The 25326-nt window shown below is 34.6% G+C and overlaps 2 protein-coding genes and 1 long non-coding RNA gene across 3 annotated transcripts; 2 read left to right on the top strand and 1 right to left on the bottom strand.

Annotated features, from left to right (window-relative positions):
• Positions 1 to 1782: 1782 nt before the first annotated feature.
• LOC145794880 (uncharacterized) lies at positions 1783 to 2525 on the bottom strand. Its single transcript, XR_014334846.1, has 2 exons — positions 2475 to 2525; positions 1783 to 2055 (listed from the first exon to the last, which is right to left on the bottom strand). It is a non-coding gene; the product is annotated as an uncharacterized LOC145794880 (long non-coding RNA).
• Positions 2526 to 4738: 2213 nt separating this feature from the next.
• On the top strand, positions 4739 to 6143 carry LOC114280080 (uncharacterized). The gene is made up of 3 exons (XM_082881500.1): positions 4739 to 4922; positions 5281 to 5432; positions 5478 to 6143. Exons 1-3 carry the CDS (start codon positions 4739 to 4741, stop codon positions 6141 to 6143), a joined length of 1002 nt encoding a protein of 333 aa, XP_082737626.1.
• An 8901-nt stretch (positions 6144 to 15044) lies between these two features.
• On the top strand, positions 15045 to 25116 carry LOC114280093 (uncharacterized). Its single transcript, XM_028222421.2, has 8 exons — positions 15045 to 15257; positions 15409 to 15885; positions 19490 to 19871; positions 20481 to 21865; positions 22333 to 22446; positions 22830 to 22978; positions 23232 to 23362; positions 24831 to 25116. The coding sequence occupies exons 2-7, from the start codon at positions 15463 to 15465 to the stop codon at positions 23278 to 23280; spliced, it is 2502 nt and encodes an 833-aa protein (XP_028078222.2). The 5' UTR covers positions 15045 to 15257; positions 15409 to 15462; the 3' UTR covers positions 23281 to 23362; positions 24831 to 25116.
• Positions 25117 to 25326: the final 210 nt, after the last annotated feature.

The following is a 25326-nucleotide window of genomic DNA, read 5'->3' as shown; positions in this document are numbered from 1 at the left end:
CATGTTCAACTTAGGGATTAATTGGAATGCGTGTAAGTTGGTTTGAACACTTAGTCATAAAATATATATATATATATATATATTATTATATTTTATGTGATATTTTATTATGGCTCATTATATTTTTTTAATTATAATATTTATGATAATCAATATTACAAATGTCATAACTTGTGCACAATTTTTAAATGACCCATTTTTTGTTAATAAATGAGCAATTATTCCTAAACTACCGCACACATACGTGAGGTTCTTAATCAATAATAATCTTTAATTATTTAATTATTTTTTCAAATTAAGTGTCCTCTTTATAGCATAATATATATAAGTAGCATTAATTTTTCAGTGTCAAATTTAGCAAATAAAATAAATTTAAATCAATAGTAATTAAATAAATTATCAGATTTGTTTCAACAATACATGTGGAGACATAATTTTTGAGTTGTTCACATGATTTTGTTGTTAGCTGAGGTAAGGTGTGATCCGAATTACACTAGAATTTGACATATTCAGAGAGTGCAATTTGAGTCCTAAATGATGGAAGACTCTTTATTTTGAGAAGTTGGGACTCTTGTGGAGAGGTTTATTCCATTCCAACTAGGAAAGAAAATTTCAGGATTAGTGTTATCTTTTATTATGGGCAAGGGTAAGTCTTTGGGTTTTTTACTAGCCGGTCCTGAGTTTTTCACTTGTTCCCCTCTTAGTCCTGACTTTTGATCTTGTGCACCAACAGGTCCTGAGACTTTTTGTACCGTTTTACCCCTCCTCTATCCTGGCGCGTTTTTGTTTGGATTTTCCATCAAAATATTGTGTTTGTGATTTGGATTTCTGTGGAACTTCACGATTTGCTGCTGTATCTTCGCAATTTGTGGAGCTTCGTAATTTTTGATTTTCGCGATTAGTGGAGCTTCGTGATTTCTAATTGCGCGATTTGTGGAGCTTCGTGATTTCTGATTTCGCGCTTGGTGTATCTTCGCGATTTGTGATTTGCGATTGTGTGTTTGGTGATTCTTCCTATTTGTGATTTCGCGTTTGGTGTATAGCTACATTTTCTGATTTGTGGTGTTGTGGAGTTAGGTCAACTGGTATGTTTGATTTTGATTTCATTTTCAATGTTTTGGTTCTTTTTAGTTTGAGTTGGTGATTTTGATTTTGTGGTGATATTGTTGTTACTCTGTTGTTTCTGTTGCGATTGAATTTGTGTTTTGATCATGATATTGAAAGTTTTGAGATATGTATTTGTTGATTGAATTTTAGATTTTTATTTTTTTTGGTTAAGAAATTGTGTTGATTGAACACAGGTGTTGGTTTGTTATTTTATACAGTGATAATTTTATCACTGTGTATTTTGGGGATGATGTTGGATTAACTTTTTCAACAGTGATAAATTTATGAGTGAGTATAGGAATATGAGATAATTTTATCACTGTATTTGATTTTGTTTTTAGGGTGTTTGAGTTGTTTTCTGAAATGTAATTGTTGTTTGTTGCAGGATTTATAGTGATGGAGAATTGTTTGTTTCTTATGTGCAAGTTTAGAGGTGTGACATTGGTTATCAAGTATAATGATGGATTTAATTTCAAGGATTTAGTATATAAATTGTGTGCAAAGTGGAGTGAGTGTCACGACCCAGACCCGTCCCTATGGGTTTAGCACCGTAACTAGCCAGTAATCCGAGATTACCGAAGGCCTGCTTAACAGTAATACAGTAATACAGAGTACAGGGGCTAGCGGAAGCCAATACAGTAAATAGACTATGTCCAATGAGCTGTGACAGTCTGCATGCAAAAAGACTTTTCATTCAAATATATACAGTCAGACAAAACAGTATGTACATATATACAATCATTCAGTTCAGGGATCTAATCCCTATTAAACAGTGCCGTAACAGTCTATACAGTCGCACAAAACAGATACAGAGACAGACGGGGAAATTAAAAACACCCCTAAGCCGTAGCTTGACAGGCTCGGAACCTCGCATTGAGGCACATAGGTTGGCTCGACAAAACTGGAGTTTACCCCGACGCTCCTAGCTGCGGTCTGGTGCCTGTACACCTACATATATATATGAGCAGTGAGCTAAAGCCCAGTGAATAACACAATGCGTAAAGGGGTTAAGAATGAATGTCCTTACAGTGATGAAAACAGTTCATTAAATCAGTATTTCAGTCGTTCAGTCGATACAGTCATATGTGGTACATCCATTAGCATAACAATACAGTAAACAGTAGGTCTTAAAAGACCGAACAGTAAATGATGGCCATCAGTCAGTAAACAGTAGTGGTTCCAACAAGGGAACCGACAGAGATCTCTGTAACAGTAACAGTAAACAGTAGTTGCTAAGGATGCCACAATACAGTTTAGAATATAGGACATACATTCATTCAATTAACAATAACAGTTCAGAAAGCAGTGCAGTTCGATTGTTCAGAAGATAATCATTTTGAACATATCTTTACACAGTTGTTACTCACAGAGTTCTGGGCTACAGTAAAGCTAGAGCGCGTCCCCAGTCGCCAACCCTACATAGTTACAAATTGAACACACACTAAGCTACACAGTTGGGAAAGATAATAACTTAATCCCTAATTTGCCTCGGTGTGTTCTACATCTATATCCTCGTTAAGATGCCTTAAACTAGGCCTAATAATGCCTAAGATGAGATGGGGATGCAAAGATGCACTTTAAAAATATTTTCAGAAAACAGGGGTCACGCTCGAGCGTAGGTTACTCCGCTCGAGCGGACATGCAGACAAAGGTTTCCGCTCGAGCGTATACTTACCCGCTCGAGCGTACTGTAAAACAGTCAAAAGTGCTGGATAGGCAAAAATCACGCTCGATTGGGCGCTCGACACCCGCTCGAGCATGAGACACAATGCCCCGCTCGAGCGTCAATTGTTCCGCTCAGCGGACTTCAAAACAGAACAAAATGCTAGGAGCACGATTTCCACGCTCGAGCGCCAGTCACCCCGATCGAGCGTGAGTCCAAATTCTGGAAATTCCAGATTTGAACCTCAAGCTCAAAACCAAGTTTTAAACCATAAATTTCGATCCTCTTGGGCCAATTTTCCAGAAAACACATCAAAACTCATACTTTAACATGATTCAAAGCTCAATTTGTAAAATCAAAGCCCAAGGGTGTTTCAAATAAATCCAATTCAAACCAATTTCCATGAATATGAAGAACATGCAAACATGCATGAATTTAAACCATTCAAAGCTTCAATTACATGCTCTAGGGAGCCAATTGTTCCAAAAACAAGATGAAAACATGGACTTAACATAACCATGAGCATGCATGAGACAATTCTTCATGGAATCAACTCAAATATTCAACAATTCAAACATGCATGCATGGAATGAGCTCCAATTCAACATTAATGAACTAAATCATGACTTAGTCCTATAATGAAGTATGAATCATGCAAGAACTAGCTCAATGACAACAATAAGAATATGAGTTTCCTACCTTAGTCTTGTATTCAAGGTTTAGGAGCTCAATTATGAAATCAATCTTCAATTCATCAAGCAATTCTACAAGTGAACTCAATTCTCTCACTTCCCCTCTCTCTATGGCCGGTTGAATAAGGGGAATGGACTGAAGAAATGTTTTGTTTGAGTGTATGAGAAGATCAAAAAGGTTCAAGTAGTGGGGCATTTAAGTGGCAAAATGGTAAATAAGGCCAACTATGCAATTTAACTCATTTCAATCTAATTTAATCATACCTAACTAGTTTTCAGATAATTATACCATAAAATTACATAAATTACGATGATCATAAAACACTAATCGGTTTCCGGTTTGGCCGCCGATAAGGCCTTCAATTAGCAATTTAAACACAAAGACATGAACAGATAATCAAATAACCAAACAGATAGAATTACATTTAAACAGATATGCTCCGTCAAGTCAGTTCCAGTTTTTCAGTCAATCAGTTCAATATTTAAATCAGTTCAGTTATTAGTCATAATCAGTTCAGTTATCAGTCATAATCAGTTCAGTTCAACGGTAATCAGTGGTTATTCGGTAAACAGTGACGAGGGTTATTACAGTGAGTTAGTTGGTCGTTCTTTGAATATATAGTATTCAATAGCTGGACATTCTTCTTGTGGTCTAGAAAGTGAAGAGGATTTGGAGGTTATGGTTGGACTGGCACTTTCTTGTGATATTCATCGTATTGATGTTTTTGTAAAGTGTTGTTCTTTAGGTAAAGGTTATATGATTTGTAATGGTGAAGCTAGTAGTAGTAGTAGTAGTAGTGTTGTTTGTGAAACTGATTTTTTGCCTTCATTTTATTCAAATCAACGGAAACCTTTGCTCTCTGATGGGTGGGTTAATTGTATGAAAGGAGTGGAACAAAGGTTTGCTCAAGGAGTTGTTGAATTTCGAGATACGTTGTCAAAGTATTCTATTCATTCCGATTTTAATTTTGATTTTGTTAAGAACGATAAGGATCGTGTCACTGTTCATTGTAAGAGAAGGGCTGATTTGGGATATTTATGGAGCGTGCATGCTAGAGTGAAAAATTATAATAAAGCTTTTGTTATTAAACAATTTGATGATGTTAATACTCGTGGATCTTCTTTTCGTAGAATTAAACATTTTAGGATGACTTCAAGTATGATTGGTGGGCTAATTTCTAGTGATATTCGTAACAAGGCTTTGACATCGGTTAGTGAGGTGGTTTGTGATTTCAAGGACTATTATGGAACATAAGTTTCTTATTGGCGAGCTTGGATGGGTGTTGAAAAAGCAAGGGGTCTTGTTTTTGGTGACTATTCATCATCATTTGACGATCTTCGTTGGTATGTTGATGCCGCTAATGCTTGCAATCCGGGGAGTGTTTTTGATATGGCATTTGATATGGAAGACATTTCAAATGCTTGTTTTTCGCTTTTGAGGCATGTATTTATGGTTTCAAGTATTGTAGGCCTGTGTTGATGCTTGATGGAAGTTTTTTGAAAGGAAGACACAAAGGTTGTTTATTGGCTGCTACGGCGAAAGATGGTAACCAAGGTATATTTTGTGTTTATGTGTTATTATTATTGAAATAGTGATAATTCTATCATTTTTGTTATTGGAGAGTGCTGATAATTGAGTATGGTCAATCTATTAGTGATAAATTTATGCTGTATACTTTTTGTTAAATTTTTATATTTATACAGTGATAAATTTATCTATGGCTGGTGCTATATGTTATATACTTTGTGTTTTGATTTTCTTTTTGTAATCTTTTTAATTTGTTACTGATAACTTGTTTATATATATTTTGTTTGTAGGTTTGTATTCGTTATGTTTTGCGATTGTTAATGGTGAAAGTTATGACAGTTGGCATTGGTTCTTGTCAAAGTTATTAGGTATTTTGACTCCGGAGAGGGATATTGCGTTTGTTACTGATCGACATGGAGGTTTGCTGAAAGCTTTAGCTGAGGTATTTCCGTTTTCTTGTCATTCTTTTTGTCTAATGCATTTGAAGACAAACTTGAAAACTTATTTGTCAGTGAAGAGTCGTGAATCAAAAGAGTATTTGCTTACTCTTTTTAGTAGATGTGCATATGCTCCTACTATTGAGTTGTTTAATGAGCTATTTGAAGAATTTAAGGGTCGTTGTGGTCGTAGTGTTGAGAGGTTTATTGAGGATTTGCCTAATGAGTGTTGGTGTAACGCTTATTTTCAAGGCAAGAGGTATGGTGAAATGTGCACAAATGCTGCGGAATCTTTTAATTCATGGATTAGAGATGAACGCCATTTGTTTTCAACTAGTCTTGTTGATGCTATACGGGTGAAACTAATGGAGCAATTTTCAAGAAAGAGAGAAGTTAGGAATAAGTGGAATCGTATTGTTTGTCCTTTTGCAGAGAAAAAGTTGGAAGAAACTTTTAATGATACAAAAGCATGGATAGTTAAGAAATGTAGCGATGGCATTTATGAAATCCAATTGAATCATTCAGTTATGGTTGATATTGGGAAACGTTGTTGTTCTTGTCGATTGTGGGAAATTGATTATTTTCCTTGCAGACATGGTTTTTGTGCTATAAAGAGGAGTGAGAAGGATCTGAATTGCTTTCTTGATGATTACTACCGTGTTAGTAGTTATTGTGATTCTTATTCACATTCTATCTATCCAGTTCCTAGTATGTGAAAGCCAAATGTAGTTGTTGATGATGACGTTGTTTTACCTCCTCTTTGTAAGAGACCAGCTGGACGTCTAAGAACGGAGAGAATACCTTCTAAGGGCAAAATCAAGAGAATTAGATGCAGTAGGTGTGGAAAGATGGGAACTCATAATCGGAAGACATGTAAACAAGCTTTGCTTTAGTTGTATTGATTTTAATTGAATTACTTTGTTTGAGAGTTGAGAGGTGTTACTTGTATTGAATGATTGAGTATTTTTTGAAAGATGTATCATTTTGGTACTCGCATTGAATGATTGAGGAATTTGTTGATCAAAAATTATATTTTTTGCTGATATTTTTACAGGATTAAGTTTCACATATTTATGTTATTTGATTTGGGTTAAATGTAGTTGCTGTTTTTTGGTGTTTTATAAAGTGATAAATTTATCACTGGTTGGTTTAGATAAGTTGATGGATTATTTTTTTGTAAGAATGATAAATGTACCATTAATGTGGTTCTTGAATTTTGTTATTTTGAAGAATGATAAATTTATCACTTATTGTGTGGGAAGAGTTGATGGTTTATTACATTTATGTCAGTGGTTGATAAATTTGTTAAAACAGTGATAAATTTATCAGTGTAAACAAAACACTATAAGAAAATAATTTTATCAGTATAGTGATTCCAAACCTGTTATTAACCTTTAAATTTGACACAAATAATCAGATTATAATCAATTTTTTGAATGAAATTTGCATAAAACCAGACTGATATCCAAAGCTAGATATGTTAACAATATGGATAAAAAAAAAATGTTTCATTGAAGCAAATGAAGAACCAAAATTATCAAAACAAAGTAATAGGGTTTGTGTTTTAATTTTCAATTTAGGTAATTTTTTTTATTTATTTATAGCGTTTTGTTTAATTTAGTTTGGAAAAAAGAATGAGAGAGAGCGGTGCTGATTTTTTTGTTTAAACAGTGAAAAATTTATCAGTGTTTACAGTGAAAAATTTATCACTGTTTTGTTGAAACAGGGATAAATTTATGAGTGAAAACAAAACACTATAAAAAAAAAAAATTATCAGTATAGTGACTCCAAACCTATTATTAAGCTTTAAATTTGACACAAATAATCAGATCATAATTAATTTTTTGAATGAAATTTGCATAAAACAAGACCTATATCAATAGTCATATCTGGTAACAATCTGGTTAAAAAAGACCGAATGTTTCATTGAATCAAATTTGACATTATAACAACCAAGCATTGTAATATTCATTGAAGCAAAGTAAGAACCAAAATGATTATAATGTTTGTCCAAAATTATTCAAGCATGGTTGTCATTGTGTATTGTGTCCCAAAACTCCTTGTCTTCAAGCACCGCTTCTATTGCCTCATCAACAATTTGCTGGGTGTCTGTCTGTTGGTTAGTCAACAAAGCATCTATGATATCTGCTCTGATTTGGTGGCACTCCTCCTTTGTTAAGCTGGGAAAGATGTCTTTGTTACAGACATATTCTCTCATGATGAGGTAACAAACTATGACGCCACAATCAAGTCTACGATGACATTGGAAAAACAAAGTTAGTAGTCATCAATGATAATTTTATCAATGTAATGTGTTTTGGTTTTTAGAAACTTACGAATGATCAACTTGTTGGGGACAATTCATTGCAATTTATGTTTCTTCATGAAACTTGTTACCTTCAATGAGTTTGGGATTGTGATGTTGAAGGTATTTTTCAATAACCTTTCTCTGCAAAATATATTAATAATTAATTGGTGTTTGACAAATAAATGCATAATAAAATTTGATATAGACAAGGGGAATGGATGATATCATAATTAATTGGTGTTTTACCACTTTGTTTGCCTCATTTAAATGGTTATCTGTTTTTGTGCTTGGTCTCATTGAATTGTAAAACTTCCATGAGCCATTTTCAGTATCAAGTACCAACAACGTCCAATGCTTTTCATTGAAAATTGGGAAAAGAAGATATCTTTCCTTGACAGCTTCTAACATCATGTTGTTCAACAATTGATTTGTTTCTACCTCATCCTTTGTGGTGAACAAATACCGTGTTTTGCAAATATATTAGTTTTGGTTACAATGTAATTCATTAATGGTAATTTTATCACTATAAGACTGGATGAATGAGAACTTATGCACTTAGACAAGGGAAATGGTTGATATCGTAATGAAGTATATATACATATATATATGTAATTTACTTACATGGCATGATGTAGTAAATATATATGTTGTTCCTGTTTGCGAGCTGAGGCTGAACTTTGGTTTCAGTTGCTTTTCTGTCATTAAGATTTCCTTGTATGCATTTATTGCCTGTTGTAAAAACAAAAGTAAACAAGGTTAATGAGAGAATTATTATTTGGTATTATAATTGATATATGCACAAATAGGGATTTGATTTTACATTTCCAGAAAGATCTTCGCATTTGACTATTTTGTCAATATCATCCAAGTACAAATAGCTGCCTACTTCATTTCCTTGTAAGATTGGATAACTGCAAATGTGAAAACAAAATTTATCACTGTATACCAAAATTTGTTGCTCAATTAATGGAACAAAGGTTAGGGGAACAAATTGAGCATCAAATTTTAGTTGATGTATCAAATCTGAACAATGAAATGAAATAGAGAACATAAACTCAAATGCCTAAATAATTTGATACCATAGATGAGACACGATGAAGATTAGCAAAATATATTACTCCACCAAACAAATTAAGTAAAATTTATCACTATGTAGCAAATTTTATCACTGTATATCAAAATTTATCAATGAATGAAGTAAACAAAGGTTATACATTGATAAATGCATGACCATATACTAAAATTTAGATTCCAAATTTGAAAATTTTAGGACCAAATCATGTTCTTACCTGCTGATATTTGTTGCCCAATGACTAGTGAGTTTCATCCTTGATTTCTTTGGCAATTTGTGAAACACTGGATAGGAAGTGTCAATTTGTTTTGTTGGACGTTGATGTTGTGTCTGCTCTTCTTTTCTGGTCTTTGCACTTTCTTCAACCATTGGTTCTAGTTCATCAACTGTCTTGTTCTGCTTTGGTTGTCTTTTCGTTACGTACCAAAAATCTGGATCTTTGTGCTCTTTTCTTGTTTATCTATTTTTTACCCTTTTTATCATTGAGCTCACAAGAGGCGATGTTTTGGGAGTGGTGGCTTCAACTTCAACTACGATTTGTTCTTCTTCACTGTCCAGGTAGAGATTTGATTCAACTAACAATGCAATTCTCTCATTAAGTAGCACCATTTCCACATCTTTGACTTCCATCCGTGTCTTTGGTTTCTTGCTCTGTTCTTCCATTTGTTTACTGAGCTTCATGAGTTGGTCCTTAAGCTCATCATTTTCTGCTTGGATTATTGCCTTCTCCATTTCTAGCCTTTGGATTATCAGGACATTCTCTTCTAGTTTCTGAAAGGTATGTTCATTATTTTTCACATGGTAGATATTTGTTTTATAGGCAAGTTTCCTTTTTGCTTTCCTTTTTTCAGCCGGTGTTTGATGCTTGAATCGCAGGGAAGTTGTTGGACCAACTTTCTGTTTGATCATTGTTTCTTCTTCATCATTTTCTAGGTTGTCAAAAGAAAGCTCATTTCTTTGCACATGAACTGGACCTTCTTCAGTTTCATGCTGAAAGTTGGCTTTCCTTCTTGCATTCTTTTTTGATTGCAATGTTGTTGATTTCCTCTTTTTTCGAGCACCTGTTTGATGCTTTGGATTCGGTGAATTTCTTCCTGGACTGAGACTGAATATCTTTGTGATAATTAGTTCTTCTTCCTTTTCAGATAATTCAATCTCCTCTTGTTCCTCAAAGTTACATTCTCCATCTTCATGCTGATCATTTGTTTGTGGTTGCAATTGTCTGTATATGTTCTATTATTCAATTGTGTCTATCAAATTGCTTTCCTACATGAATGAAAATTATTAAAAAGAATGATATGATGCAAAGTTAAGTAATAATTTATCATTCGGTGATTCAAATGTATAATAATAATTTATCATTTGATTTTGCTTCATGATAACAAGTTTTATCAGTGAATTAGAAACATTAAGCAAAATTTATCACCCAATGAAGCTTACGAAGAAAATTTATAACTGTGAGCAAAAAGTTATCAGTCCATATGAAAATTTATCGCTGCATAGCAAAATTCATCACTCAATTAAAGAAATAAAGGTTATACACTGATAAAACTTGTTTATTGAATAATTTCCTAGCACAGATGAAATGCCTAAATAATTTTTCTACCACAAATGTGACACCATGAAGATTAAGAAGAATTTATCAGTCTTGCTAAAATTTATCACTGCATAACAAAATCTAATATTTGTTTAAAGAAAACAAAGGATATGAACGGATACCTCAATATGTTTCAGATCATGCAAGGATGACTTTGCCAATTGTTCTCCCAGATGTGTAATGTTCCATCTTGCAAATCTTGGGATTGGGTTCTTGTCATTTGGTTTGATGATCTTTGCATACTCACATATCCAATTCTGTTGAGGACAAAAAAAAATGTATAAATTAGTATTTAGTAAATGTAAATATTATAGTTTACAAGTTGTAAGTGAGGTATTTACTTACCAATAAGATGATCACACATCCGCAGACTCTATCAATTTGGTTGATATTGCGTGCTATTGATCTTGTAAGATATTGTTTTGCTGCGCCACACCAATCATAAGACTTCATTTCATCAATATTCTCGAGGTATTTCATGAACCCCTAACCAATTGTTGTCCCAGTACCTGGATACAATAAAAGCAAACAAACCAAAAGGCACACAAGCCTAACGACATCTTCTACATCTTCATTGTTGTTGCTTCTCAGAAGTTTCGTTATCAACTTTTGGATTGAAGCACTTGTCATTCTGCTCTCGGTTATTTTCCTTCTTTGCACCATAGCTACCTCATTTTTTCTTCCGTATGCAAGGTTCATCTTCTTCTGTCCACATGCAATCCCAAAAATTAATTTGAAGTCATTTCTTTTCAACTTCAGCTTCTTCCTAGCAATTTCAAATGTGGTTCCATCCATTTGGTAAGTTTGTAAAATTTTTGCAACCACATCATCATATTTAATTGAATCTTTTCTTTTAACCTTGTTTTCACTCAATGTATCAACCAGAAGTGAAAAAGGTGTCTTTCTCAATACTGTCAAATGCTCCTCTTTGAGTTTTGTTGTCTTGAAAATTTTGATAAGAGATTGAATGTTGGAACGGTAGACATACTTTGCTTCATTATCATGTATCTGTTCAGTCCTAGTTTTTCTTCCATCAATTTTTTTCTTCCCTCTTGGTTTGTGGAGCTCTGTAGGTTGTTTCAGTTGTTCCTGTTTGGGCTCCTCATTGTCAATGTTAGATTCAGGTTTAACTTTTAGTTGATTTTCACTTTCATGTGTTGTTGGCTCTATAACAAACTCAACTTTTTCAATCTTTTTCTTCTTTGAGAAACTTGTTTCTCGACGACGTAATCTTTTATGATGGCTGGCAACATCTGTACAAAAACATTGAGCATGAACATTGAAAATTAAGAAGAATTTTATCACTGAACTAGGCAAACTAAGTAGAATTTATCAATCTATTATGCAAATTAAGCAAATATATAACTATGTAGCAAAGTTTAGATTCCAAATTGCAAAAGAACATGAAGTATCATGATGAAGATGAGAACAATTGTATAGCAAATTTTATCACTGAATTAGCAAAAGTAAGAAAATGCATCATTGTATAGCAAATGAACATAAATGTATGATTGTTATGATGTTCAATATTACTCATAAATTAATACTGTATGGTACAGATTTAAAATAGCTTCAGGTCGAATTTTATCGCTCAATTATAGTTATGAAAGAAGAAGGAAAGCAAATCCATCGTTATAACAAATTTTATCACTCAATTAGGAAAATTAAGCAAATCTGTCAATCTTATAGCAAATTTTCTCACTGATTTGGGCAAAGTAAGCAAATCTAGCATTGTATAGCAAAATTTATCACTGAATTAGCAAAAGTAAGCAAATCCATCGTTGTATAGAAAAATGAACATGAAAATATAATTATTATGAAGTTGAATATCGCTCATAAATTAATACTGTATGGTACAAATTGGAAATAGCTTCAAGTCGAATTATATCACTCAATTATAGTTATGAGAGAAGAAGGGAGGCAAATCTATCATTATAACAAATTTTATCACTAAATTAGGAAAATTAAGCAAATCTATTATTGTTGTAGCAAATTTTATCATTGAATTGGGCAAAGTAAGCAAATATGTTGTTGTATATCAAATTTTATCACTGAATTAGCAAAAGTAAGCAAATCTATCATTGTATAACAAATGAACATGAAGATGTGATTATTATTGAAAATAGTTTCAAGTCGAATTTTATTACTCAATTATAGCTATGAAAGAAGAAGGGAAGCAAATCCGTAGTTATGAAATAAGAAGAGAAGCAAATCCATCATTATAACAAATTTTATCACTCAACTAGGAAAATTAAGCAAACCTATCATTCTTATAGCAATTTTTCTCACAGAATTGGGGCAAAGTAATGAAATCTGTTATTGTATATCAAATTTTATCACTGAATTAGCAAAAGTAAGCAAATTCATCATTGTATAGCGAATTTTATAACTCAATTACAGTTATGAACGAAGAAGGGAAGCAAATCCATCATTATAACAAATTTTATGACTCAATTAAGAAAATTAAGCAAATCTATCATTCTTATAGCAAATTTTCTCACTGAATTGGGCAAAATAAGCAAATCTGTTATTGTATAGCAAATGAACATGAAGATGTGATTATTATGAAGTTCAATATCACTTAATTATAGTTATAAAAGAAGAACGGAAGATGAATACGAATCACGTTTCATTCGCATGTTTGTTGAAGATGAACGAAACAGGGAATGTAGATCGAAACGGTGAAGGATTTGCTGAAAATCTGTTCGGAATCGGATTATTGATCGAAACAGAGGTGATTTCTTTGGAAACGATGGGAGATACAGGGAAAATCTCTTCGTTTGTTTTGATTTTCAAATCGCAAATCGCCTCAGAATGGTTTCCAAATCGCCTCAGAATAGTTTCCAAATCAGAACATTTGAGAAGGAGCGTGTGTTTCACGCGCACAGGGTAGACCTCGTGATATGCTCTTTGATTCACGCGTGTGGTGTGACATTCAGGGGTAAAATTGGAAACTGAAATAGGGCAGGACTTGGTGGGTATTAATTTGTTTGCATGAGACCGGCTGGTAAGTGCCCCTAAGTCTTTTAGGATGAAGAGGGCACGACTTATTATATAAGGTAGACATCTCGTGAATCGGAGATACTTTTTTATTTGTGAGTTAATAATTGTTGAGTTTGTTATTATTTGATTATCTTTAAGGGTGTGTTTGATTGGATGGATTGGATAAGGGGTATTAGAATCTATCGAACTTAAGTCCTGCGACTGTGAATCCCCCAGACTATTTGGTTGGATTGGATAGATTGGATCCCCCAGATTATTTGGTTGGATTGGATAGATTGGATATGTATCATGTGTTTGTTTTTTCATGGGATTAGATGTTTGGAAAGAACTATTTTTAGTGAATCCAACGTTTGGTTGGACGGACTGGATAGGATAAATGAACAAAGAACTATTTTACCCTTTTTTAATTGTTTACTAAGTAATAGCAATATTAAACATATCTTTAATATTTTAGCTAGATTAAATAAAATCTTATTTTATTTTATTTTTTACATAATTAAATAAATTTATTTTTTTAAAATTAAATAAATAAAATATCAATAAAAATATATGTTATTTTTTTTAATTAAAATTTTAAATAAATTTATTTTTAAAAATAATAATAATTAAATAATGAAATTAAATAAAACATCTATTAAAATTTAAATAATGAAATTCAATAAATTATAAACAAAATTTTAAAATAAAACATCAATAAAATATCTATAAAAAATTATTTTTAAAAATTAAATAAATAAAACATCAATAACAAGTTAAACAAAATTATTTTATTTTTAAATTGAGACATTTAAATTTTATTGAATTTTACTAAATATAATACATAATTAAATAGTAGAGGGTCAAAATGATCATCTCATCACCTAATCCCAACAGTGGATAGTCTCTCGAAAATTGTCCCATACCCCTCCTAAGATACAATAGTCCCCCATATGAGGGATAAGGAGTCCGGCTAGACTCCATATCTGGCGGAGTAAAAAAAAAACAAACGCTAAATAAAGAGCCTCCCCCGGATTACAATCTCAATAGTGAATAATCCCTTCCTTATCCCCTCAATCAAACACACCTGGAGAGAAATTGTTATTGACGTAATTTGACTGTCAGAGTCTAATGCACATGTTCTTCAACTTTGGTCCTTGAATCTTTGAGAAAATTCTATTTGATTTGGTAATCAAATTTTAACATACATAATACACTATTGCAATAATACCATCATTATATTGTTCCAAAAAAAAAAAAAAACTAAATTTCTCAACATCACTCCACCTATTTATAAAAGAGAAATGTTAGAGCCGGCAATATCACTTTTCATTTATATAATTAATAAATTATTGATAAAAAGAAGATTAAATGTTACATAAATTAAAATTATAAAAAAATTTAATATAACTATGTAAAAACTATGCAACTTATTATATTTTTTTTCAAAATCTCAGTAGAAATAATACAATTTACATTTTTTTTTGAAGATTTCATATATGTTGATTTTTTTTTTTTTTGTTGGATACCTCAACTTAAGTGCAATATTTGTTTGATGTTGGATTTGAATAAATTTTTTCAAAATTAAAATTAAAAAAAAAAAGAAAAGAAAAAAGAGAGAGGGAAAACGGAGAGGAGTTGCATAAAAGAAGAGTACACCCTGGTTATTATAACACCAGTAGTACTATTAACACTTCAAAATAAAATCCTCTTTTCTCTCTCTCTAAAATACGCTCTTTCTCTCTCTATATATCGCTCTGCACAGATTTGCCCAAACCCCCCTTCCCTTCTCTCTCATAACAACAAGACCTCACCATATATCTAACTTACGCACAAACACAAACCACCTCATTCTTCAATTACCCGCCAAAAAGGTATATTTTAACGGATCTAAATTTCATATTTTCAAATAAATCCATCTTTTAACGTCTCTCTCTCTCTCCCTCCCCCCCTTCCCCTCTCTCTCCAACCCCTGTTTTCTCTCTCTAGGGTTCCCATGTCTTCTCACCCTTCTCTCCTTTGCAGGTTTCTCAGCAGAAGTCTCGTCTTTCGAGGCCTTCTTCGTGTATGGAGTGAGAGATGGATTCGAATCATTCTGCGGAGGATTCTGGATCTCTTGATCCGCTGGAGGCGACGAGATCGGATGATTTGGAGGCGGCGGTTGGGGAAAAGAGGACGGCGGAGAACGGTGAATTGGGGGTTCCGGCGGCGAAGAAGGCGAGGAATGTGAAGAAAGTGGCGGAGATAGTGTTGGTGTTGGCGGCGATGGGGAAGATGAGGGGAGGGAGGAGTCCTACGGCGGCGGAGAAGGAGATGATGGTGGAGGCGAGGGAGAAGTTGGTGGAAGTGTGTGAGGAGTTTGCTCCCAAGGATGTTTTCCCAAGGGATGCGTTTGGGGCGGTTATTGAGGATCTCGGTCTTAATAAGTTGAAGGAACAGAGGTTAGGGTTTCGGCCTCCGAAGGTTTCGATTGCTGAGAAGTTGTTGTTCACCAAGCAAAAGGTGAGGTTTGAAATGGAGTTTAAGTTTATTGTGCAATTTATATTCAATTAGTTCATTCAATTAGATTATTAGTCAAATTTACAATGAATTTAGAAGACAGGAAGTATGACCTTGAGAGTTGTCCAGAATGGTTGGTAGGTATGCTCCCCACATAATTGTTGAGGGGTGAACTCTTGGGGCCAGGTCACAAGAAAGAAATTTCTTGTGAATTCCCTAGTCCCAGCTTGGATGGCCTGCCTTTGACCAGACCGGGGAGGGAATTAGTCGAGGTGAGGTGCGCACAAGCTGGCCTGTACACCCCTTACTGTTGAACCAAAAAAAGAAAGAAAGAAGACATGAAGTATTAGGAACTGCTGTTCTGTCCATTAATGGTTTTTTTTTTTTTTTTTAATTGTTTTGTTTAGCAATTGTTACAAGCCAGATGTTTATGTGGACCTGTTAGGTTGAATTTAGACATGTGTCTCCGGCGGGGAAGATTTATTTCAAGTACAATTTTATTTTTTAGTTAAGATAGATTCATGTGGAGGTATGATAAACTTTTGTACTGCCAGATAGGTTAAAATTCGAGATTGATTATCTGCATCATGGTCTTGTGTTTTTGATTAATTTTTTTTCACTCTACAATTCATTTAGTATTTATGTTTTCATCAGTCAAATTTACTATGCATTTAGAAGACACTAAGTATTTTTTTTATTTATTGTTTTGTTTAGCAATTGTAACAAGCCATATGTTTATGTGGACCTGTTAGGTTGGATTTAGACACGTGTCTCCAGCGGGGAAGATTTATTTAGAGTACAATTTTGTTTTTTAGTTAAGATAGATTCATGTGGAGATACCGTATGATAAAGTTTTATACTGCCGGATTGGTTAAAATTCGAGACTGATTATCTGCATCATGGCCTTGGGTTTTTGAAATGTAGTTTTGGTATGAGGGTTGTTATTTGGAAAAATGCCATTGCTCTGAAATTTGATTGGAATAGGTTGTTTATCATGTATAAGTTATTTACTTTCGTAGATGACACGTGTATCATTGCTTTGATGGCAGAAAACTTGCAGTTTGGATCTATCTTTTAAATAGTCTTTAAAAAGTGTTTGGAGGGATAATTAAGGGGGCATTTTCAATTTCAAAACAACAAGTGAACCAAATATCTTCCAAAGACAATAGGTGTGAACTAATAAAACCCTAAAAACAAAAACGTCACCCGTTGAAGTATAAGTAAAATTTATATTAAAATTGTAGAGAAATTTCTTTTAATATTATATGGAAAAAACTTATTTTTATTTATAATTAAGGAAGCAGATTTATTTTCCCCACTAATTAATTTAGAAGATGTAGTTTAAGGTAATATTGTCAATAATTTAATGCTGTTGATTTGAGATTCTAACAGTCAATGAAACACTGGCATGTATGGGAGATTAGGAATATTTCAAACAAAAAGAAAGTGAAAAGTACTAAAGCATCATAGTTGATTATAATTTTTTATGAATTACCTCCACACACAGTTTTGGAAAGCCTTCGGGCTCATGCCTTGTGCATCGCTATGTAGGCTGATGGTCAAAGGAAAGGTGAGGTGAGTTTTTGGCATCTTGTATGCTTCCTTTCATGAGGTTTACACTTCTAGTGTCTTAAGTTTTGGCCTTCACCTCTTAGAAACACTTTTTTTCCGGTTATGACATTATATGTGGTAAATGACAATTATATTACTATACATCTTTACACATGTTTGCAATATTTGATGACATTTCAATAGGTAATTTGCAGTTCCTTCTTTTTTGATTACAATGTATAAAAGTAGTAGTAGAAACCCAGAGAGAGTACGTGGAGCGACTAATTCTGAATTTTATGCATCTCTCTGTAAGATTTCTGTATTTCTGTATATTCAATTGTATTTTGATTACAATTAGACCTTAGATTATATAGCCCTAACTCCTAAACCAAGAAGGACTCTAGGACTCTAATACAATCATGCTTCTAATAGGACTCTACACAATAATATATTCTCACACCCCCGCTCAAACTCAAGGTGGTTTAGCAGAAAATACTGAGAGTTTGCTAAGAAGAAATTGAAACCGAGCGGTAGTGTGAATCTTGGTGAAGAAATTTGCAAGTTGCAAAGCCGAAGGGATGAAAGGAAGCGAGATAGAGGCAGACTGCAGATGCTGGCGAACAAAGTGACAATCAATCTCACTGTGTTGAGTCCGCTCATGGAAGACAGTATTATGGGCAATCTGAACAACACTACGGTTGTCGCAATAGAGAGAGGTTGGAGAAGACTGAGAGACACCCAAATCAGCAGTCGAACTTTGCCAAACGGTATGAGTTGGAAACAGCTATTCAGGGAGCTCGTCAACGGGATCTGTCTATTCAAGATTTCTACATTGAGATGATAGGCCTCTGGGATTAGTTGGCCCTCATGGAATCATCTAACCTGAAGACACTAGATGCTTATGTTGAGTTTCGGGAGCAATGTCGTTTAGTGCAGTTCTTAACGGCTCTCTCTCCTCAATATGAGGCTATCTGTGGTGGCATCCTTCACCGATCTCCTCTCCCCTCTGTGGATGCTGTTGTTCGCGAGCTCCTTAATGTCTTTTTAGGATTCTTGTATCCTCTTAGGACCTTGTTTAAAATTTTGATATTAATGACACCTTAAAATTAGGAATGAACATAAATAATGAAGTAAATCCATCAAATAGAGGCCTTAAGGTTAGGGGAAAATCAAGGAATTCAAGAACAGGCTACTAGTTTGAGAGATGATAATAGGACATGATAGAATGTTGGGTTCTTTTCTTCTTCTTCTTTTGGAGGCAGGATATGGGAGGAAAGAGCGTAAAAAGTTGCGAATTCATGCCAACAGCCGTAAACCTAGGCATCGGCTTTCATATTAATATATGCACTTATGGTATGTATTTATCAATATATATATATGTGCACTTATAGTATGTATGTTGTAGAAGAGAAAAAGAAAACACAAATATTCATAATGTGCTGTGTTTTGAAGTTTCACTCATTTATTAATTTTTTACGCAGGCTGCTGCTCGCGATGCTATGGGATTCTCTCTCTCTCTCTCTCTCTCTCTCTCAAACTTAGCTAAATAGTTGATAAGCAAGCAGGTTTATGTTGTCAAGTGGGAATATATATTTTATATTTAAAACCATCCATGTCCATCAGAATATAATTAGTTAAATATCAGTTTTCCTTGTATTGCAAATGGGCAACTAATTTTTGTAAAGGGGTTGTTTATAATATTATATTAGTTATCAGTGAACAAATGGGTACCTCAGGAATTCAATTTCTTTCCATTGATTGTTAGAGAGATGTTTTCTTCACTCCAGCCTCTTTGTCCCAAGACAGTATAATTAGATGCTAAAAATTTATAGTAGTTTGGCACAAGCTTTGGGTGTGAACTTAGTTTCTGGCTGGTTGAAAGTTGTTCAAATGTGGGGGCTTTTTTCTCTGGATGACTTCTACTGGTTAATGCTTTGCTCTATGAACTCGTATTTGTTCTGCATGTATTGATTATGATGTATGACCAAGTTGCTTTTAAATTATGCCACTTGTTTTCTTACTGATGTTTACCAATGTTTTTGACCTTCCCTTTTAGATGGAAAAATCTGAAGAATTTTCTGTACGTACCGCTACACATTCATCTCAGCGGGTGCAAACGAACTTGGGTACAGCAGCTGAAAGCCGTGGGGCATTGCATACTACTAAAATGTTTCCATCAGATAAGCCAAGTCCTGCACTGAATTCTTCTGGAGGTTTCCAACCTGCTTCACCTTTAGTTCATGTTAAAGCTGCAAATTCTACATCTTTACCGTATCAGTTGCCCGCGAGTGAAGTAAGAACATCTGTGGTTTCCAGTGGATTACCTACTAGTCTTCTAGGAAGGGATTCTTCATCTTCAGTGTTGCCTAGAGTTGACAGACCACATGTCAGGTTGGATCCAAGATCAAATGGTTCATCTTATATGTCACAAATTCAAGGTAACCCTTCCTTTGCTTTCTCAACCTCATTTAACAGTTGAAGATCTGTTTGGCAAATCATGGATAGCTTATCTAGAGAATAGTTGTGCACAAAATTCAAAGTGTAAACGGTGTTCTCCTTTCAGGAAAGGCCATTATATATAAAATAAGGGTTCTCTTTACAAATTGTGAACGTCATTGGATGGTACCAAAAATGAACATGACCACCACCATCATTATTATGATTGGGTATCTCCTTTGTAAGGTTTGCTTCATTGCATACTGTTATTTGCTTGAATCCAAATATTCGGCTGGTTTTCTAACTTTCTGACAGTTGTTAATACTTCCTACCGCTCTTGGTGTGTATTTTGTTTGTTTGTCCGTATGCTTTTTTGTTCTGTTTTGTTTTTGTTTTTGTTTTTGTTTTTGTTTTATGGGACAGGGGGTGCTGGGAAGGGGCTTGGGTGTTTGTAGGAGATTATCATCAATCAAAATATGTAAAAATCAACTTTGGCATGCAAAGTTACCATCTTCTTCTTCTTCATATTTCTATATTTGTTTGTCAGCATTCTATTTTTTGTGATGATTTTTTATTTGTTTAATAATCATTGACATACCATCCATGTGCAGTAAATTCTTCTGGAGATCACACACCGGTAAAAACTCCAGCTTGGTCTCAACAATCCCTAACTGTGTCATCGGGTAAAACTGGACCAGATAATAAGGTGCTGCCGCATCCTTCAGTTAAGGTGGACAGAACTGCGGATTTAACTGCATCAAGAGTAGCTCCTCAGGCAGCAACATCTAAACCGTTGATCACTCAGACCACATCTGGACATATGCCGACTATGCATCACCATGTGCAAGGCATACACTTTGTTCAAGCTCCTTTGCTTAGCAATGGCCACAGTGAAATTAGTAAAATTGTTCAGAAGTTGTTACAACCAAAGCTTCCAGGGCAACCCACATGGACTCCTCCTTCAAGAGATTACATGAGTAAGGCTCTGACTTGTCAAGTGTGCAAGCTTACCATTAATGAGGTGGAAAATGTTCTCATTTGTGATGCTTGTGAGAAGGGGTATCACCTAAAATGTCTCCAGTCTCACAATCAAAAAGGAGTTCCTAGAGGTGAGTGGCACTGCTTTAAGTGTTTGTCATTAAGCAATGGGAAAACTTTGCCCCCTAAATACGGTCGTGTCACGAGAAATATAAATGCACCAAAAGTGCTGTCCATTGCTGCAACGGTTCAGTCGTCTCCAGAGAAGAAAGTGGCAACATTAGGTGAGAAGGGAAATCAGCAAAAAATAACAGCAAATGGAAGCTCTGGGTTACAAAGTGCTCCTGCTGGTAGCATGGGCAATAGTCTTAATCAGCTAAATGCAATAGAACTGCAAGGGAATGATATTTTATCAAGTAGAGAAAAAATGGATGACAAGCGTCATTTCGAAACTTGTCCAAATGACAAAATTAGAACCCCAGGGCCCGCTTGTGTTTCTTCTGCTGCTGGCTCATCAGTTGAAAGACCAATTGAAGAGAAATTGGCTCTGGAGTTAAAAGGACAGTCTGCTTCAAAACCATCTGAGATAGGTTCGAAGATGTTGGATCACTTGCATGCCTCTAGTGACCCCCAAGATAATGACCAAAAAGGGCTTCTAAACAGTGCCGAAATTCCTTTAATGCAATGCCATGACAGCAATGATACTGTCAAATATTCAGGGAAATCTCATAGTAGCAAAAATTTTGATGGCAATCCAAATGACGAGATTAAGCAAAAGGAGCAAGGAGTTGTACGATCTGAACCTGTCGAAATTTCTGGAACCATCACTCTGGCTAGTGAGCATGCTAGGCCTTCATCAGATGGTTCACATGATGTTGATTGGATTGGTGATATACTTCAAGTTGTGGATGAAAAGACATATTATCAATCATGTTGCATCAACGGAGTTGTGTACGAAGTGCAGGATCATGCACTTTTTCATTCTAAAAATGACAAACTGATGCCTTCTAAGCTTCAGGTAAGCAAGTTGTTGCACATTCCAAGGATATTGTGGCAATTACTCTTGTACAAGTGTACTCTTGATACCTTCAATATTTATTTTGTTTTTGATTTTTTAGTTACTGCCTGCAGCCAGGGTGTGAACCTTGTCCAGTTTTAGCTCATAGTGGTTTGCATTATAAGAGGTATAATGGCACTTCAGGTGTGCTGGAACCCTTCTATACCAGCACACACCTGCTGGGCTTATAATGCAATCCAATGAGCCTAGGAGACTGCTTTAACCTTGTTTTTTTCCATGGCTGTCCTAGCCTGACTTGCACACAATGTTCAGTCTAGGTTCTAAGCCATGTAAAGTGTAGATTTATTCCTGTAGTGTAGCTGCTCGTAGGAATCACTGAACTTCTTCTTTGTCGAGAAGAAACATTTTTTTCATTTCAATTCTATGATAGTGTCTTTATATGGAGAAGCGTTGCGTTCCTATTGCAGGCCATGTGGGAGGATAACAAAACTAGATCAAAGTGGGTTATCGTCAATCGATGCTACTTCCCTGATGACTTGCCAGAGGCAGTTGGCCGACCGTGTTACCCTGAAAGCAATGAGGTAATTGTTATATCCATTGTTTAATTTAATTTAATTTTGTTGTCTACGTGCATGTCAACAAGCTTAAATTTAGAAAGTTCCCGTCCTGATTAGTGCTGCGAATGTCAATGAGTTAGGGTGATAATGTAAAAAAGTGACAATGGGTTTTTTGTAAGGTTGTCATTCCAATTACTGGTTTCTAGACCCAGGTCTTGGCCAAATTGGTTACACATTTAGGTTTTGTTGAAACAGTAACTTACTCAAAATGTTATCCTACAATTTACTGCTCACTGATGATGCCATGACCAAGTATTTTCAATCCTTTCTGATTTGGGGTTTAAGCAAAAAATCCATGTTTAACAACATTGTAGGGCTTGTATGAACTCCTTGTTGGTCCATTGTAGGTTTACGAGTCTAATCATGGTAGCACCATAATGGCTGGCTTGATTCGAGGTCCATGTGAAGTTCTTCCGCCAGGGAAGTTTATTGAAGAAAATGAGAGGAGATCACGTTTGGGGACTGGGGCAAATGATCAACCACTTTTCCTGTTCAAGTGCGTTTCCTTGTTTCTCAAATCTGTTCCTTGTATTTCTATTGCTGCCTACAAATTCCTTTTCTATGAAATTTGCATGGTTTAGAGAAGCCTCCTGTGCGTGTTTATGGTTGTGTTTTTGCATTGCACTTGTGTTTGGTCGTCTTATGGTTCAAGAGTGTGTTTATCATTTATTTTTTCTAATCTTCAGTCAGGTGGAGATGAATTGTCTTATTGTGGCTTTTATTTATTGGGGAATGAAATTGTTTTGCAGATGGTTTTATGATGAATCAAAAGGTGTATTCAGAGATGTTTCGAGTTAGTTGCAGTCAGAAATATATTTTTAGGTGTCATTGTCATATCTGTGCTTTCATTGCTGGAAGACGATGGATCCCCTTTGATCAGGTAGAATTTATATGCCAAGTTAACCTTTATATTAAGGTTCTGTTTCTCATAGCAAGAATATAGAGTCAATTATGTCTCACTAATTACACTTACATTTTGGGCTGTATGGCTAAAATAATGGTTGATGATATTTGTTTTAGGCTTTTTAATTTACGTATATTCCTTTAGCAACACTATGGTCGTCCTTGGTTCGCACTGTTTTACGAATCCCATTATTCTTTATTTCTTGTGAGGTTGACATTTTAAAAATTACTTTTAAAGAATAGCTTTATTCAGATGCATGTTATATAATATTTGCAATTAGTCTTTGTTTTGAAAAATTTCCAATTAATTTTTGAGCATGAGAACATGAGTTCAAGTTTCGGGCAACCATGTGGATGTGGTATACAGATAATGCTGAAGGAATAGTGGCTTTTTAGTGGGTTTATTGACTGGTTATTGGGATCTGATCAACATTGGATAGTACCTTTTTCTTTTACTTATTTGGATTGAAACAACAATTATATTTTATTTTATTTGTTTTTACCCATAAAATATAAAAAAAACAATTGAATAGGGATGTTCAGAGGCAAATGCTTTGACAGTGTTTTCATTCATGAATAATTGTGTTGTGGGTTAAAAAATTAGCATTGAGTCATTGTAATGCAAGTGGTTTAGCACTTCAAATTTTGTGTCAAGGTTGTCATTTTTCCTTTAGTTCATCATATTCATATGTAATGTGTTGAGAGTGGATATGCCACCAATTGGCAAATTTGACTCTTGAGATCACAAATCATTAGCTCACAGAAGGGTATATAATGTCCTTTTTCCTTGTACCAATATCCGCATATGATGCCTTGAAGTCATGCCCGTAGAAATGCTAATTAGCTTACTATGTACTGTATTATAACCACTTCAATAGCTGGGGAAAAAAAAAATGTTCTTATCAATTTCAGGAAGCAGGCCAACATTTACATATTTTATGCTTTTTATGTATATATGCTTTTTGTTTCCGTAAATGCTGCTCTTGCTGTTTTGATCCCATTGCTATTTTTGGTTTTCTGCTTTAGTATGGTTGTGTAGGTTGAAAACTTTAGGATCCAGAATTGACACATTGCATATATGCGCTTGCAGTAACCAAAAAGTTTTGATGAAACTAGAACATAAAGTGGATTATCGATGGTGAACTCGTAATCATTTATAACACTCTTCATGATCTGGTTATGTATGGCTCACTCTTTGTTTTTAGGAAAATGTTACGAATCTCAAATGTTTTATCAGATCTCTCACATGGATGTGGGACCCATACAAATCCACATGTGTGTGGGTCCCACACCCACGTGAGAGATTTGATAAAATATTTGATAAATTATTTGGGTCCCTAGCATTACTCTTTTTTTTAGGCTTTGAGCATGTTTATTAGAATGTTGTTCCTTGTCAAGTATCCATTAAGGATCATAACTGAGATTTGTTCTCTCGTTCCAAACAGGTAGCCTATTTTGGGAGGCCCCGTCAGACAATTAGTGGAGCTTCCAATACTCATCGTCAGTTCCTTTGTACAATATGTAGCTGTAGCTGTAGCCCTAGTCTGTATCATCTTCCTAATCGTAATTCAAATTTTTAATCCCGGTACAAAATTGTCGCCCTTCCATCTATTTTTTTGGTTGCTGAAAGCTTATGTTACACTGTCAGCAAGTGGAACATGAACGACATGTTTTCCGCTTTGCTCACTTAACATTGAAATATTTATTCAATACAAGATGCAATTTCTTTTTTGGATGTTTCTCATGCTTCAATTCTGAATTTTGTGTCAATTTCGCTTTACTACACTGCACCAACTGGACACAATGTTCATGTTGCCCTGTTGTACATTGATGATTTGTCGAGAGTTCTGGGTTAAGAACCAGAGTTCTACGCAACGGAACTCAAAAATACATAAAGAAACTCTTAACATTATAGAATAGTGTGGAAGACAATCTTTCAAA

The sequence above is a fragment of the Camellia sinensis genome, chromosome 7, assembly GCF_055761805.1.
Source record: "Camellia sinensis isolate YWXY chromosome 7, ASM5576180v1, whole genome shotgun sequence".
Lineage (NCBI taxonomy): Eukaryota > Viridiplantae > Streptophyta > Magnoliopsida > Ericales > Theaceae > Camellia > Camellia sinensis.
The sequence above is the reverse complement of the archived record's forward strand: the minus strand, read 5'-3'. Positions and strand labels throughout refer to the sequence as shown.